This window comes from Ascaphus truei, chromosome 10 (assembly GCF_040206685.1).
Source record: "Ascaphus truei isolate aAscTru1 chromosome 10, aAscTru1.hap1, whole genome shotgun sequence".
Classification (NCBI taxonomy): Eukaryota; Metazoa; Chordata; class Amphibia; order Anura; family Ascaphidae; genus Ascaphus; species Ascaphus truei.
The window spans coordinates 30,128,935-30,147,054 of NC_134492.1; the positions used below are offsets into that span (position 1 = coordinate 30,128,935).

Consider the following 18,120-nt stretch of genomic DNA (forward strand, 5'->3'; position numbering starts at 1 on the left):
GTTTTGTTATAAAAATTGACCAATTAATACAATTTGCTGCACTAAAAGAATGGACAGGCTTGACGCCATGCATGTGTGTTATTGATACATTAGAGCAGGGGGGACCGCAAACTTTTCCTGCTGCGCCCCCCTGTCTGGCCTGCTCCGGTTTCGCGCCCCCCCCCCCCCCCCCACCGCCTCCTACCTGCAGCCGTGACAGATGACGCTCTGGGGTCACGTGACGTCACATGAACCCGCCGCGGTGTCATGGAGATGCGTCATAACGTCCGAATCCCGGTAGGTTTTCTTGTTGCAGAGGCCTCACTTGATCCCCCGGGATTTAATTTAAATGCCTGGGGGAAGAGTGCGGGAACTCTGCAACCGCCCGCGCCCCCCAGACAAATCTTCCCCCCCCCCCCCCAGTTTGCGCTCCCCTGTCTGTAAGAATGTGCTCCTTGCATTCTAATTGTAGTGTGATGTTTGTAAAGCTCTGCGTACCTGGTTGGACCTATGACAATAAAATGTGCGTACATAAGCGTGTACTTCCTCGTTCCCCAGCATGTTTGCTATATTGACATTAGCCAGTCCTGCAGCCTCTCATTCTGCTCTCCACCAATGCATCGTTTACCCACCATACAAAGGAGCTTCTGCCGGCTGAAGTGTCTAACCTGTAGGTTTTCCCTATCCTCCCTAAATACTAAAAATGGAAGCGCCTGGCGGGCTATAAACAAACAATAAAATCAAACCCAGTTACTAAAACATACAAAAGATCTTCGTGAAGGCCACCCGGCGATAATATTATTAATAAAAATAACCAAGTCCCATGTCCATCTATATTCTTTCCGAAGCAGAACCTTGTCTATATTTCCACACGGATTCCCAACTTAACAATAGGATTGTCTTTTTTTGGGGGGTGGGGGGGAGGGGGGTATGGAACATGTGAAATTGGTATTGGAGAGCGCCTTTGTAATGTTTTATATGTGACGAATATTTGAATATATCTGTATATTTTGTTGATGTCGCTGGTACCAGTTTTCGTGCGCGAAATATTCCCTTTTTAATATATCGGGTGAAATAAAGGATTGTGATTTTTGGATTAAACAAAAAAAATGTGGTTTATGAATAGGTAAGGAATTGCCAGCGCTTTTCTTTGTTGCTACTTTGCTTTTTGTGTGTTTTTATTTTTTATTTTTTTGCTGATTTTACATTTTTACATTTTATTTGTAACCCCCGACTGATGGCGAGCATTTCTCCGTTCTCCGTTTCAGAAATCTGGTGAAGAAATATTGCCCCAAGCGCTCCTCTAAAGACGACGAGCCCAGGTACGTGAAAATCACTTTTTGCCGGGACCCAGTACATATAGTAAGCTGGTGATTTGAAATCTAACCTGCTCGCAAGTAGTACGAGGTGTGTGATGGCTGGCACGTGCTGGCATTGGTTAAACATCTGGCAGTGAAGGGGTTAACTATCAGAGGGGTCTGCATTACATTGGGAGGGGGGTTACCTGTGCCAAGCACGCCTGCAAATTGAAAAGAAGCGCGATCATTCTTGATTGTATTGGCAGTTGTTGAAGTGCCTTGCAAATAGTCATGGTACTGTGCCTAAAACGCTAAACCTACTAATCAATAGGGCATTAATTACTGGATCTGACATTAGAAAGGTACACAAACAAAAAAAAAAAACCTCCTCTGTAGGTAGTGATTACTGGACCTTGTATTAGGGGGTAAATGCCAGCTACACAAAGTGTGTGTGTGTGTGTGTGTGTGTGTGTGTGTGTGTGTGTGTGTGTGTGTGTGTTTAAGTTATGGTGGGTAAAAAAAGTGACAAAAACCCTCCACAACAAAGCATATAGCAAATGGAAATATTACTGTGTGCTTATTTGCATGTCTTAGACAGGTCTGCAACCCTGCCTTTCACCATTCCCACACAGCACTTCCACTGCAGCAAGGGATTCTGGGAAATGACATGCAAATGAGCACACCGTGCCACCTTTTGCTTCAAAACCATTAGCATGGTTCCCTATAGGCTTAATCTTGCTGCATGGTCACCGCTTTGAGCACAGCCAGGGTTAAGAGGCATAGCCAGTAAACCCAGTTTACGGGGGACAGACCGGGACCCGGTGGTTGCTGGCGGGCTGGCGGCCGCACAAAGCAGTTGCCGGCTTTCCCCTGGTGCAGGTTCCTCTCCCTCACACTCTGTCCCACGCGTTTTGCACCCAAGTGGCACTTTCTCAAGCTTTAAAGGGATCCCCGGTAAAGTAGGTGAGAAGCAGTGACGCACTTTGCTCATTTGCATGTCATTACCCAGAATCCATTGCTGCAGTGGAAGAACTGGATGCTGTGTGATTTATGGGGTATGTCAGATGTGAATGTGCTCATACGTTTTCTTTAGCATGAAGGTATATACAATATTCATTATTTTACAAATAAATTCCTTTATCAGTAAAAGACTGTGAACCTGTAAGTTTGTAAATAATAAGGGTAGTGTTACGCCTGGTCTGTAAATCAAATAAAGGTAGTTCTCCTTGGTACCACTAGTATGTAAAACTCATCCTGATACCTCTGTTTCTCTGTGTCTGCTCTCGATAGCACGACGGCAACTAAGAAACCTCATGCAGATAATGGTATAGTGTTGGCTATCCAGTAAACGAAGGCAATCCAAATGAGTGGCTTGGAAAAAAGAATTCCTTATAATAACATCGTCCCCTTAGAGAAGAGCGTTGACTGCATTATTAGAATAGTGTTCCTAATTAGGAACCAAAAAAAGAATTTGAGCGTACTGGGCCTTGTTCTTGCTGCTGTGCTTCCACCCCCAAGGAATTGCCTCATTTTTAGTGTCCTATTACATTTTTACTGTTTGGAGGTTCTTCCAACATGATCTGCTGGACGGCACCATGGTTATCAAGGGAGTGATAAGTGAATGTACAGGAACTCTGGGAATGGCTCTTATTAAAGGGTCTGGGTGATCATGTCCGGACGATTGGTAGCTTGGTGTCCAAGTGGAACATTGGTCGAGTTTTGGAGTGTTGGATATTATGCACCAGGGTAACCTAACCCCTCAAATAATGCCCTAGTCACATATAACGTTCTTGCTAAATTCATTATGCAAAACAAAAAATAACCTGTTCTTTCAAACTGCATGGATATCCTTCAACTGAGTTGACTTTACCTGTTGGACTGGATCCCAGTCTCCATATAATATGAATTTGTTAAAGAAGCATCCTCCCAAATATCCCAGTGTAGACATGGGTACGTCCACCGCAGCCAATGGATTGGGGAGATCCTGCTCACCTTGGCAATATTCCCATTATTCGTTCACCTGGCAGCAGTCACGCTGCGCTTAGCCATTTGGCAATAACAAGTGCCTGGAAACGAAAGCTCTGTTATTGCTGAACTGGGTGGGGATAGGGGGTTGCTGCTTGAACCCTTGTTTGATGCATGAAGGGGAGGGGGGTGGTATGATTTGAAACCTTAAAATACATTGAGGGTTTTAACAAAGTACCGGAGGGAAGCGTATTCCAGAGAAACAAGGTCCTGTTTAGAAGCTGGGGGGTGCTGGAGGCTCAGGGGAAATGTGAGGAAGTGCTTCACAGAAAGCGTGGTCGGACTTGTGGAAAACGGCCCAACAGAGGCGACAGGTGCGACATACTGTAACTGAATAAAAAAATGCTTGGGGTAGATATAAGGCTACCCTAAATATGAGAGACCAGGATCAAATGGGGGTCTAAGGCAGGGGTATCTAACTCCAGTCCTCAAGAGATACCAACCAGTCAGGGTTTCAGGATATCCCTGCTTCAGCACGTGGCTCAATCAGTAGCTCAGTCTTCGACTGAGCCACTGATTGAACCACCTGAGCTGTCTTCAACTGAGCCACCTGAGCTGTTTTCGACTGAGCCACTGATTCAGCCACCTGAGCTGAAGCAGGGATATCCTGAAAACCTGTCCGGTTGTAGCTCTTGAGGTCTGGAGTTGGATACCCATGGTCTAAGGTTTTACAGCAGCTAAGAACTACTTGGCTGACCAAGTCTGCCAATTTCCTATCTGCTGCTAAATTCTATGTTTCGTTGCGTTGATGACTCCCCTGGCAGTGAGTAGGTTACGTACCATGTGAAAGGCAAATGCAGTTGGCCCTTTCGAGGCCATAATAAATGTGTGTACACTTCTCTTTGCAGATTCACCTCTTGCATAGCCTTTTTTACCATCCTCAATGAACTCAATGACTATGCCGGACAGCGCGAGGTCGTGGCAGAAGACGTAGGAAACAAAGTTTATGTAGAGTTAATGGGATATTCGTATGATCTCAAATCTGAACGAAAAATGGTAATTTGGCTCCACTTCTTGCACCCGAAGTCTCCCTCCTCCCTATGCCCCATTCGCAAACTAAATGGAACTTATTTTCTATTTTGTGTTGTCAAGTCAGTTGTGTGCATCAAACTGGAGTGACCTATTCAGTGTGGCTAAACAAGAATGCCTTTGTGTGAACTAAAGATCTTCCTGTGTGTATCTCCCTGGAAATATCTCGAATAGATGAATATTGCACACAGATAATTCCACATAATGCTCAGGCTGTGCTAAACAGTGTCAGAATCTGAAGATGCATTGTCCTTCTCTGTGCTGCTAGAGCGTAAGGAATCTAACCTCTTGCCTCTTACCAAGGCAAAGTGAATTTGCAGTTCTCAATATTTCGATTGGTGAAAGGTGTTGTATTTATTCTGTCATAGAGATGGGCAAAACAGGGCTTGTTAAGTCAGAACCTACCAGAGCCCTACATTCCAAACCAAATAGAAAATCAAAACCCTTAAAGCAGCAATACTACATGTATATTTTTTCTCTTCTCCCCCCCCCTTTTTTCCCCCCTTTTTTCCCCCCCTTATTTGTATATGTAACACATGTGACATTGTATAATTGTGCATTCTTACCTAAGCTGGCAATCGTTTGGTGTTCCTGTTATAAATCTGTAAGAATCCCGATTGTGTGCCTAACGAAATTGTGCACGCACGCACGCACACACACACACTGTTCTGAATTATTTCTTTTGTGTTCCTGTTGCAGCATCTCCAGGAGGGACGTAAAGCTCAGCAATACCTTGACGTTTGCTTGAAACAAATGGATAATGTGAGTGCGCATGATATTCCTACATTGTAACAGACGAGAGATGCCAAGTCTTCGTTTTACTGTTGGTTTTCGCAGTCAAGTCCAATGCAGACGCTATTCACTTATTTTCCTGGGCATTTAAATAGTTACAGCGCCAACATGACAACTCAAACCCTGAAATGAAACCTATCTTAATGGCACCGGTTTAATAACAGTCCGAATTCTAACCTTTGGAATTCTTCCAAGTTTTATTATTCCTATTTGTGTTACTGCTTTTAAATGTTATGGGCCAATTTTTGTTATTTCCTCAGAGCAAAAGGAAGTTTGAAAGAGAATGCCGAGAGGCAGAAAAAGCTCAACAAACCTATGAAAAATTGGATAATGACAGCAATACCACCAAGTCTGATGTTGAGAAGGTAACATTGTCCTATTGAAAATCTTCAGTGCTTAAAGGTTTCCATGTTCTGGGCAACTGAGGGTAGCCATTCACAGTTCACTGCACCCATACTTTTTTCAGTGACCCCAACTCTTTGTGAAGCTTGCGGAGCAGTGAGTGGTTCTCAACCTTTGTTGAGCAGGGTCACTCCTGAAGGTTTTTTTTAAATCTCTGGGCACCCCTGCTCTTCATACCTCACTCTCCCCTTCCTCCTTTACACACATACACACTTGCCCTCCTTTCTTATAAGCGCACACCCCTCACACTCGCTTGCCCTCTTCTTACGCACTTCACATTAACCTTCGCATCATTCTCGCACTTTTACTCAACACACTCCACATTTAACCCACCTTCTCACACATCACCTTCATTTATAAACACCACACTCATTCCCCCTTTTCGTATCTACTCGTATACCTTCCTCCACCCCACAAATGTACTTGCCTCGCTAAAACTCTCGACACAAAGCCATAGCGCCTCTCCTCCCCGCACCCTCATCTCACACACACACACACTCCTCCCTGCACACCCATCACACACACTCTCCTCCCCACACACCCAGTCACACACTCTCCTCCCCGCAGACCCCAACTCACACACTCCCCGTCACTCTTTCTTTCTCTCCACCACGCATCTCTATCTCTCTCTCTCTCTCGCTCGCTCGCTCTCTCCTTCCGCACACCCGTCTCACTCTCTCTTCACCCCGCACACCCATCTCTCTCTCTTCATCCCTCACATGCTCTCTCTCTTTCTCGCTCGCGTACACCTGTCACACACCTAAAACCACTGTCCAGTTATAATTGAGAGTGGTATTTACCTTCTGTAACACCTTGTAAAAGTTAAAACGCACAAACATCGAGCCTTTAATAAGCAAAGTCTTGAATACCAGGCCATAGACTTTAATACAGGGGTGGCCAACTCCTGTCCTCAAGGGCCACCACCAGGTCAGGTTTTCAGGATATCCCTGCTTCAGCTGAAGTGGTGCACTTGAAGACTGAGCCACTGATTGAGCCACCTGTGCTGAAGCAGGGATATCGTTAAAAGCTGACCTGTTGGCGGCCCTTGAGGACTGGAGTTGGAAACCCCTGCTTCAATACTTCACACCACGTACACTGCTCTGGAGCCGGGTATGGACTTTGTGATTTAGCTGTGGAAGCTCCAGGGATGTTCTGAATTCCGAGTTATGCCGGCGAATGTTTCGCACATCCTTTTTCTTCTTAGGCAAAGCAGCAGCTGAACCTGCGCACGCACATGGCGGACGAAAGCAAAAATGAATACGCTGCGCAGCTCCAGCACCTGAATGCAGAACAGCACAAACATTTTTATATCGTCATCCCGCAGGTTTACAAGGTATTTCCCAGTAATCTTGTAGACGTCTCGGCGTTTTTGCTGTCACATATCTTTTGTATACTCAACTACGGATTGGGGTCAGAAAAGTTAAAGCAGTAGGAGTTAGTGGCTATCCCCCCTACTTGTTTTCTTATATCCCCCTCCTCCATATTTTTAGGATGGGACCCAGAGTTCACCCTGAGCTTGAACCACACTATTTTCAGCGTGGTGGACCCTCTGGTTCCCGAGATAATGGCCAATGAAGTTACCAGGTTGAAATCCTCATCCCGGGGAAGCAAAATGGCTGGCAAACCATTGGTGGCGTCTTATTGGAGAGCTATTTAAATCCCTCGGTTCCAATCCCGTAAATGAGGTGGGGAGGTGGGTTAGTTAGGGGACGATTGCTGCTTTTAAGGTTCGGAACATGCATAACGGGAAATCCGTACATCGTAGGGTATTCCAGCTCGGGGAAATGGTATGCATTGTATGTGGGTATCGCGTTTTGTATGCATCTGTGAGCCTTCACCGTTTCTGAGTATAGGAAAAGCTGCATACAGCGGTAGAGGCACATGGGTAATTACACAGCCAATGGGGAAACAGCTGTGTGTTCCAAAATGCAGTAACCATTCCTGGAAGGCTTGTGATGTATTCTGCAGCAAAATGGTGAAGACCTTCACACAAACTCCAAATATGAAAGTGCTGCACGGTGGCTCTTTCCTTTGTCAGTTCACTTTGGTCCTAGGATGGATTTAACTAATTCCACTAACATGTTTATCATCTGGGTGATTGACTCCTTTTAATACATTTTCACACAAATGAAGCCGGGGGTCCCTAGACCTGAAATTAATATAGTTCAACTCCGGAGACCCCCTGCTTCAATCCTGTAATAAATAAATAAAAAACTAAAACCAAAAAAAAAACAATAAATGAAACCTGTATTGCTACTTTACAGAAGGTTTTTAAATAAGGGGAACATTTATTTGTTTCCAAACGCCTGACCCTGTAGCACTTTTTATATAAATGTATATTAGCAGATGTGAGAATCAATTTGCTTTATGATAAATTTGCACCTTAAGTGTAAAGTTTTACATTTGAATAAAAGCCTTTAGACAGTGAAGTTTGTAAATGACGCTTGAGTGCAGATAAAAATCCATGATTTGTATTACACCGTGAATAAAACTGGCTTTACAGCTGCGTTCTAATTGGAAATTAGGTGCTGGCTTATTCTCTGTTGTCCTACACCGGCTCATAGTCATTTTGTTTGTAAAACATTCAAACAGCACAGGAATTGATTAAAATGCTGTTTTTATCACGAGTAGTGTTTTTTTTTTTTTTGTAACGGGTTCTGGGGTATCCCTTTAGTGTTCCCTTCAATTTTCATGTCATTCAAAATTGTAGCAAATACAGACTAATTTACACTGCATCTGATCTCAGACGCGCTATTACAGAGGGTCGGGGTTCCTTACAATGCATCTGATCTCAGACGCGCTATTAGAGAGGGTTGGGGTTCCTTACAATGCATCTGATCTCAGACGCGCTATTAGAGAGGGTTGGGGATCCTTACAATGCATCTGATCTCAGACACACTATTAGAGAGGGTTGGGGTTCCTTACAATGCATCTGATCTCAGACGCGCTTATTAGAGAGGGTTGGAGTTCTGCAGAATGTCACAATATAATTTATAGGGTTCCTTAACACAACGTTGAAAACCACTGCACTAGGGAGTAGAAAGATCGTGTGATTGACATGCTGCGTTCATGGGCCTTTTGTTTGTTTTTATAATGCTTATTGTACATTAACTACTTTAATAACGTTATTTCATGTAGCGCTTTTCTCCCAATAGACGCAAAGCGCGTCACAATTACAGTACAGGGCGCGGTGCGCAGCACACAGGAATGTGTGCAGACACATTATGATAACAGTGATAAGTGTTGGTTTCTTCCCAGCTCCCTCACCATATCAGTGTGTTTTTGTTTATCAGCTGCAATCAGCAGTCTGACACAAGTTGAACTGGTAGCAGAAAACAACAACCGATGTCTTTCATTCGCTAAGCACGAGGTATAGGGGACTTCAGAGTAACCCCACCAGTGCCAGAGCGGTCCAGCAACTCATTCTGTTACCGGCCCCAACTCCTTTTATAAATAATTGTGTGGGGGTGAGGGGGTTAATCGCCCAAAGATTAGGTCCCCCAGAGAACCAAGACAAAAGAAAAGGGGCCGACACCTGAGCGGTCCTCAACATTTCGGGATATAACCCTTTGTCAAGAGGAAACATGGAGGCTCGCTCAGGTCTCGGCTCTTTTAATTATTTATCATTATTATTATTTATTATGTGCTGTATATTTAGCATTTCTTGTATTTGTCCTTTTTATTATTTTGGCATTTTGTGTGTTTTTTAAAAAAAACCTTTTAGAGGTGTGCAGGCCATATACGGTTAGGAGTTTTTTCCCCCCGTACTTGTTTATTATAAACTCAATTATAAGGACTTTACATTTCCCCTTGATTTCCTCTGTCCTTCCCCATTATTTACAGAATCTTCAGGAAATGGACGAGCGGAGAACCACGAAGCTCAGCGAGTGTTATAAAGGGTTTGCAGATGCCGAGCGAAAAGTGGTCCCCATCATCTCCAAATGCTTGGAAGGAATGGTCCACGCGGGAAAGTCTGTAGATGAGCGCAGGGTGAGCTAAAGAACAGGCATTTTGTAGCTTTTGTTTTTAACATGCATAACATTATTTTTTTTTATTTTCAAAATTTTTATGCTCTTTACAGAAATGATTTTGTATTTTTATTATTATTATTATTTCGTACTCCAGAGATACTACTTGTATGTATTGGTCATTGCATGCCAGAAGCCGAAGTACAGACTAGTTCATTTTTAAACTACATTAACTAATTCAGTTGTAAATGAACTAATTTGGCAGAAAAGGGAGTGAGCCCCTTTAAGATGGTGTCATAATCTATGTGGAGTGGGTTGTTGCTCTCCAAGTAGAAGGTGCCGGAACACCGTTCCTGTGAGATCCGGCATGAAAGTAGCCCGAGTCAGTTTTTAAGCGTTGGGGTCTTTCTCCTTGAAAGCGTAAGAAAGTGACATTCTTCTTTGAACGCAGGACTCCCAGATTGTGGTGGATTCCTTCAAGTCCGGCTTTGAGCCTCCTGGAGAATTCCCCTTTGAAGACTACAGTCAGCATATTTACAGGACCGTTTCCGATGGTACCATCAGTACCCCGAAACCAGAAGCAATGAGGGTAGATCCCAAAACGACAGTGGGGAAGGCCAAGGGGAAGCTGTGGCTTTTTGGAAAGAAACCCAAGGTAGGAACATTAATGGAAATGCCCCATGATTGCTGGCATCCGTAATATTATAGGCCACTAGAATTATGACCCACATTGGGTCTACTGCTGTACTGTAGCTAAGATTCATGGAAGATTCTCCCAGTCATGCTCACTTCGTATGGTTAGGAGTTGGCTACTCAACGTTGAAAACAATGAAGTAAACCTGTTTGTGCCGGCAGGTCAGAGGCGGAGAGTCTTTGTATTCTTTAAAGTCAAACTGCCAGCTACTTGACTATTTTGTGTCATAGCATACAGTACATATAGGCAGTATTCATTTTGGACATTAACTAGACTTTAAGCCAGAATATTCCCACTATCATCATATAAAGCCTCTATTTTGTTGCTGGATCCAGTGCAATACAATCATCTTTACTGTAGGTCACTATCTAAAATTCAGAGGTTTAAAGTAGCACTATTTTCTTGCCTACTTTTTAAGCATCCTGCTTTGTCTCAGTCACATGTTTCTTTGCAGTGTGGGTGCAAAATCCAGCGGTCACCAGACATCGCACATTACTGCACTCCTTCCTGAAGTCTGGTCGCAGTCAAAATATGAGCACAGCCAGTTGTGTGTAACATTGTATAAATAGGAAGCTGAGGATGTTAATTTTGGTGCCAGAACTTAATTCACTTATCAGTGTATCAAAGTGCTTTCCAAGTGGGAGAAAGTGGCTCTAAATATCCCTGCTGCCTGTGATGGAGCAACGTGCTAGATAAAATCGGACATAACGTTAATTGTAGTCTGATGTCACTGCAGAGCCAATGAATGGTGAGGATAAGACACGCAGAGGATTCTGGGAGAAAAGCAACCAATGGCCTTGCCTTGATGCAGTGACTACACTTATAAGGGGTCACTAGATTTTCACGATCATTTGGGAAAAACTTTAGTACATCTAACTGGCTAATTCTAAATGTGAAGTATTTCCCAAAGCTAATTTTGGATGTGTTCCATCTATAAGACATTATTTCAGCAAAAATGTAATGTTCTGGTGCAGTTGCAAATAGATGTTAGAGGTTGGAATGTTTTTTTTATGGACACCGTACGTGACAATAATAGAGCTCACTTAATGGACAGTCCCATAGTTATTGTTCTTTGCTGTAGGGCCATGGAACGCATTTCCGACCCATGCAACCGTGATGGGCTTAAAGGAACAAAACATTCCAAATCCTATGTGTTGGTGATACATCACTTCTGTAGTATTAGATAATACATACTGCATTTTCCAGAGCATCTCCATGGCAATGGGGACCAATGGGGTTAAATCCCACCTTCTAGCTGGAATAGGACAAATTAAAGACTTACACCTGTAGGATGCCCTATATATAGCCACTCCTTCTCCTCGCAGGTAGTCTGTTTGTTGTCTAATCAAGCTGGGGCTAGGAGCTTTTAGTTTGTTTTTGTTCGTGTTTTTGGGGGCTTACCTGAGCAGGATATTCACCGATCGATCACAGGAGAACGGATCGATTGTCAGCTTAGGTCATTCGTTTTCATTAAAGCTAATCAAATGCTGCATATATTAAAACAAAAATGTTTAAAAAAAAAAAAAAAAACACTGCAGCGAGGAATGAATGAGACTTGCAAGAGGGTATTTGCAAACGTACGTTATTTTTGGTTTATATTTTCGTCCAAGTGTGTAGGAAGTTGGGCAACACTTGTGGTTAAAGCTTAGTTCCTGCAATTGGTACAATCTGCTGTTTTTAGATACAAAACTGTCACACTAGCAATATTAAGCATGTCTAGACAATGGCTGCTTCCTACTGCAATGTAAAGCTATGAAAACTAAAAATTTAAAGCAGCAGTTCCATCTGTTTTTGGAGTATTTAAACCCCTCTGGGGTTTTTTTCTTACCATGATGGGAACCAGGGAGTCCTCAGAGATGACACTGCCTATTTTCAGCGCGGTCCCCGAGATGCTTACTGGAGAAACAATGGTGGTTTCAATTTGTGTCACGAGGGCCAATGGCAATATCTGCTGTGCCTTGCTATGTGACGCAGGGTATTTCAATACCAGGACATCCCAGTGGTACCTTTACTGGTGTATATCTCTAGAACTGGGGTGTGGGGGAGAATCTCATTATGATGGGGTTCAACCCTGGGGACCCCCTGGTAAAATATAAAGGGACGGGGGTGGGGCGGCTGCTTTAAATATTATAAAAGGAAACGATGCTCGCTTCAAAAAGAAACATTCCCCCTGCTATCATAGGCCTTTAAATATTATTTGGTTTGAATTCAACAAAACTGGAACGTCCTATTGCTACATAAAATATCCCTGGTCTTTTCTGCCCGATACTCAATGTAATGTTGGGGGTGTGGGGGGGGGGGAGGAAATGTAAGAGGTGTAGGGCTAGAAGTAAGAGCCCCAAAAAAGGGAGAATAGACGCCGTTAATCCAGAAAAGATCACATTGAAGAACCGAAAAACACACCTAGAAATGCTTTTAATTTGTCTGTTTCTGCAATTTGTCCTTTAAAATAAAAGTGAAGTCCTTTCCCGGTAGTAGCTCTGTTTAGAGATGGACGCCTCCTCGTACAATACAACGTGGCTCAGGTTTCAGGGCACGTGATCCTTCCATCATGGAGCGGGCAGTGCTCACTTGGAGTATGATTTCCTCACGTGGCCCAAACCGTATTTAATTTTTGTTTTTAATCTTTAACCGTTGGTTTCTCGGGCAGAGGAGTCACTCGCCCCACAGGCATCGCCGAGATTAGCGCCGAGGTTTTTAGCTTACTTCTTCCTTTTCCTTTTATTCCAATGTTAGACGCATTCCCCACTCACTCCCCCTCCTGGAGCCCGCGCACCCAGTGGGCTTCAGTACCCCCGGTCAGACAGTGGCCCGCTGCACTGCGGTGCGAGGGAGGTAAATGTGGGCAGGCAGAGAGCTGCTTCTTTCAGAGGCCTGAAAAGAGCGGTAAGTTCATGAACGGGCTAAAGCAATGCATGGAGTGGGGTGGTTTGCCGCCTCCCTTTTTATAAGGGCGCTCTCCCATATAGGACCAAAATGAGCTCATGGCGTTATGTTAAAGAAGTTAAAACAATGTGATGCCTTAGAAAACATCTGGAACATTGCAAATCTGATGGATGTTACTACCCTCATCTCTACTGCTTCTCCTGTACTGGTGTTCTTTTTTCTAATGAAGCTGGTTTTCTTATATAGTGCTGACAGTGTATGTGGCACTGTACATATAATTTTGCCGGCACAGGTCCCTGCCCCATAGAGCTTACAATCTGTTTTTGGTGCCTGAGGCACAGGGAGATAAAGTGACTTGCCCAATGTCACATGGAGCAGGCCCTTAATGATAACACTCTACCCATTCAGGATTCCTGTTTTAATTCAAATAAAGGAACATTTTCAGACATTTGTACCAAAGTGTCAACACCTAGTTTGAACCTGTTAAATGCATCAATGCCATTAGTTCACTCTGGTTCTAAGTGGACGTACACCTTTTAAGAGTGTTCATTTAAAAGGCACCCCTGGAAACACATTATATTCGCTTTGAAGCAGGGGGTCTCCAAAGCTGATTTGTGTTAATTTCAGCTCCGGAAACACCCTGCGTCCCGATATACTTAGCTCCATAGGAGCCCCAGCTGGGTTCACAATATGGTGGTTTTAAAGTCCTGCGGGCCAATTGGAAGCCATGACATCATCCCTTGTGTTTTCTATTGGCCCACATGAAGCGGGAGGTTTAAACTGCACAGATACCGCCAGCCCCTACGGAGGTAAGTATCTCAGGAAGCAGGGTGTCCACGCAGCTGAAATCAACGTGGTTCCGCTCTGGAGATCCCCGGCTTCAATCTTATTAAGAAACAAACCTACATTAGGTGTTGCCAGGAGAGCTCCTTTAAGCAGCAATGCAGCCTACATTCCATAAGATTAACCTCTTGTATTTGCACTAATATGCACGTCCAAACCCAAACATCTTTAGCACAGTAAAAATGACATCTTGTAGAAGTCTGTATTAGACAGACCGGTCAGCTGTACGTTCTATAAGGTGCAATTTGCATGCAGTGTGTGGTGTGCGGGGTCTGTTTACAAAATAAATGAGTTCATGCTGCCTGGTATTCTGGAAATGTTGGCATTGCTTTGAAGTGTCTGCATTCAGTGGTTAAGGAAAGGACCACATTTGCATTACAGAAAACTGCTTTATCAGCAGGAAACATTATGAACAGAACTTGGATTTCTAGATTTTCTAATTAAATTTCCATTTCATGTTTTATTTATTTACCTGGCTCCACTACTGTCATTCCTATTTCATTTGCCAATCACTTTTGGAGACCTCCCAAAATCACGTTTCTTAACAATGGGCTCTCCTGGAATTACTTAACAATGGCCAAAACAGATGTAATATAATTACACTATACTTTGGTATAATGCTAGATGAGATCATGACCTGTATCTTCTGCACCCCAACTATGTTACACAGACTGCAGCCCCGTATTAGACAGCAACCCCACTAATTTGCAACATGTATGTGTAACGAAGGGAGCTTTACTTCTCTCGGCAACTGTTGTCCTTTCTGTCTACTCCCTTTCACATTCTGACTCCCTAAATTATTATACCATTCACTTTATAACTCCCACTTTCTCCTTCACACTCTGTTAGATGTCTGGGGCAGCACAGTCTGCTGGGTCTGTCCTAACCTTTCTGAGACTGATTCATACGGCCACTCGCGCACCTCGCCTTATCCTTTCAGACAGGGTTTTCACACTGTTGATCATTCTCCTGTCCAGGCCCTTTTCAGTTGTTCCTCCTATCTTAATCACCATTTGTTCTGTATTGTTCTGTACTGCTTGATCCTTTCCACAGCCTGTCCGGTTCTGTGGCTTTCCTTTCACTGTAGCCTCTAGGTGACCTCACTTTTTAGGCTTTATGCATCACGTCTACCCGGAGAACACTAAAATGTACCTTCCTCTGCAGTCCATCTCAGAAATGTCCTCCTGGATGTCTCTCCATTACCTGAAACTCAATATGGCCACAAAATAGAGCAGGACCCTTTCACCCAAAAGCACGTCTTTGATTGAATAGATGGACCATTGAAAAGTCCTACTGTTTCTCCATATAGGAGCCATGCTCCTCCTTCGCTGCAGCTAAAGCTCCTTTGTAGATATCCTTACCCTATCATGCATTGAGTCTAGTAACCTACTCATTTTGTTCCACATCCAGGGCAGGGCTTTTTCCTCGGGTTACATACAGTTTAACATTTCAGGCTACATTTTATGAAAGGCTGGATCAAATATTTATGTGAAAAGCTCAATTGTGGAATAGATTTTTAATGCAAGATAAGATGGCAGAGTATTAAAATGAGCCAGAAAATAACATTCTCTGGTGTCACGGTTATGCTGCAGCATAAAATATTATTACAATATTGATTAACAGGCTTTTTTTTTTTTTTTTTTTAAATACGAAGGGATCTGTTCTATAGATTACTATCTGAAAGTACATGGTGTTGCTCAGGAATTCTAAGAAACCAACCTTATCCCCCTCCTCCTCACCCCCTACCCCCTCTTCTCTTCCACCCCCTCATCTCTTTCCCCCCCTCATCTCTTTCCCCCCCATCCCTCATCTGTTTTCCCCTCAACCCCTCATCTCTCTCCCTCATATTTCTTTCCTTTAATACCTTATGATGTCACCAATTCTTTCCGCCTCTCTGCTTCTCCAACATTCTTACTTTCTCCTCACGTGTCAACTGACTTACTCTTTCTTTCTTCGTTTACTTTCTGTGTAAACTTTACAGCTATCGACTCCGTATCTCCTTATCTGCCACCAGGCTGTGTGCATTATGATGTCACTTGCTTGAGCAATTGTAATAACTCGTAGAATTAAAAATATAATGTATCCAGGGATATTAGTTACTGTAAATTACCAATGGCAACATGATCTACAGTTATCTATTTCACTGTTAGGACAAAAACCTTAATTAGAATTCAATAACTTGCCGTTTCTTTCTATTTCTGATGAACGGTACAGTGGTCACGAAAGATGGTAAGCAACGTGTGCTGATGTGTGTCCTGTCATGCAAACAGAATGGCATGCAAGTCACTGCTTGTAACGTGGCGTCTTGTTTATACCATGTAGTCAGTGCTCACGAAGGCGAGATGCTGGAAGCTCAGGCTGCTGCCGTATAGAGCTGTGTGTACTGCAGTTTCTCCAGTCCTGACCAGTAATTCGGGTGTTTCCTGCCCCAAGCAACAGGCTTCTTCCAGGTGACAAACTTGGGGCATCTAAAGTTCGTGAGCACAGGCTTCCAGTGTTGTTTGGTTTGCTGAGAGTATTCAATGTAAGGCCTCTTTAGAAACTTAGACAGATATATCCAGGGCTTTTTATCTGGAGATACGCTGTATTCCCACCTTTTTCATACAGCTGCTGTGTAAGCTATTCACACAGTAGCTGCCTGCGCATGCGTGATCTCTCTGTGTTTATAGCTTCTCCCATAAAGATTGTTGGAGGACCACAGTATCCCCACTTTTTTTGTTGTTGTTGCAGAAAATAGAAAAGCACTGGATAGATCTATATAAATATCACTCATTTACAGCCCGATTCATTGCCACCAATGAGCGATAATGGCTAATATAAAAGGGTCTCAGCTGGTTAGAAACCACCTACTAAAATAGTGTCATGCTACCCGTGTGTGGCTGTAGGTCTTAATTTTATATGAAATTAATATGTTTGTGAAAAGCTAGATGCAGTCTGTCTGGACAGTTGGGTTGATGTTGTATGGTGATGTTGGGTTGTCGTGTTCCATCTTGTGTTGATACAACATATCAGAGCTTTTAAATAGTATTAATCCTGTCTATGCGTACTAAATGGCATAGTTACCACTGATGCCTTGTAACGTAGAAGTGCTGAAGAAGCCAGACACCGGCATTCCTGTACCAAAAAGACAAGTTGAATCCGCAGCCACATGAACTAATTACACACACACACACTTTCACAGTAGTAAATTATGTTTTTTTTTTTTTTGCTGTTGCTCAGACTGAGCAGAGCTAACCAGCAAAAGGCACCGGATCTCATGCTTCGTGCAGCAGGAAAAGCGTTGCCGTATTTCATGTAAAGAATGTCCCTGCCCGTGTAACCTAGTCCTTCCAGCACGTAATGGGTTAAAGACTTAACTTTAGATTACTTTTTTTTTTTTTTTAATCACTTGATAAACACGAGATGTGCGATACTAACCGAAAAGCAGCCGCAAAATTGCACCCCCAATTTTGCTTCCTCGCTAAACATTGCGCCAAGCCTTCCACCCCGCTAAATGTTGTGCCAAGCCTCAGAACTAATAATGTCACCAAACTAGCCTTCATCAGGAAGATATCGGTGAGCGGGAACGTGTGCGCGCACGTTTTTAAAATCTCAGCATTAAGTGAATCTAGTGATTTTTACAGAAGATTAGCCTATTAAGAGATTGCAATGCACATTCTTGCAATATTTCTCCCCGCTTCTGAAAAAGGGCACATTTCGCCTGGTTCAGTACTTTTGCAGCAAATGGTTTGCCCGTCTCCAACAGTGCACATTAAATAGAGGGCAATTGGTTTTAGTGATGTAGAAAAACCTAGGCCTTGTGTATTATTCATCCAGCATTTATAAGGCTTTTGGCGTGTTGGCGTTAGCGTGAATATTGACTTGCCCTGGACACTGAAACCGCTGAACCTATACAGAATTTGTTAGATTAGGGACACACACACACACACACACACACACACACACACACACACACACACACACACACACACACACTTGCACGTTTGTCATTTTTGTGTGTTCTGTCCCCATTCCCAATTTAATTAATCTCTGGATCGTTAACTGATTTAAGTGGTTAATGTCCAAGGTCAATGCTGTGAAAACGGAAATGTTGTGATGTAGAGTGATGCTGGGTACCGGTTACATGTTTCTGATGACCCAAAGTGCTCTCTATTGTACATTCAAAAATGATGTCTATTTATGTCTGCAGCATAATTCTGCTCTA

At 43.3% G+C, this 18,120-nt stretch overlaps 1 protein-coding gene across 2 annotated transcripts in view; it reads left to right on the forward strand.

Moving 5' to 3' along the window:
- The window catches only part of FNBP1L (formin binding protein 1 like), a 96,502-nt gene that overhangs the window by 67,318 nt on the left and 11,064 nt on the right, over positions 1-18,120 (forward strand). For both annotated transcript variants that reach the window (XM_075616435.1, XM_075616434.1), the window contains exons 3-9: positions 1,248-1,301; positions 4,151-4,298; positions 5,031-5,093; positions 5,384-5,488; positions 6,730-6,858; positions 9,369-9,515; positions 9,945-10,148. In XM_075616435.1, coding sequence (XP_075472550.1) covers positions 1,248-1,301; positions 4,151-4,298; positions 5,031-5,093; positions 5,384-5,488; positions 6,730-6,858; positions 9,369-9,515; positions 9,945-10,148 — 850 coding nt within the window. The remainder of the gene's footprint in view (positions 1-1,247; positions 1,302-4,150; positions 4,299-5,030; positions 5,094-5,383; positions 5,489-6,729; positions 6,859-9,368; positions 9,516-9,944; positions 10,149-18,120) is intronic.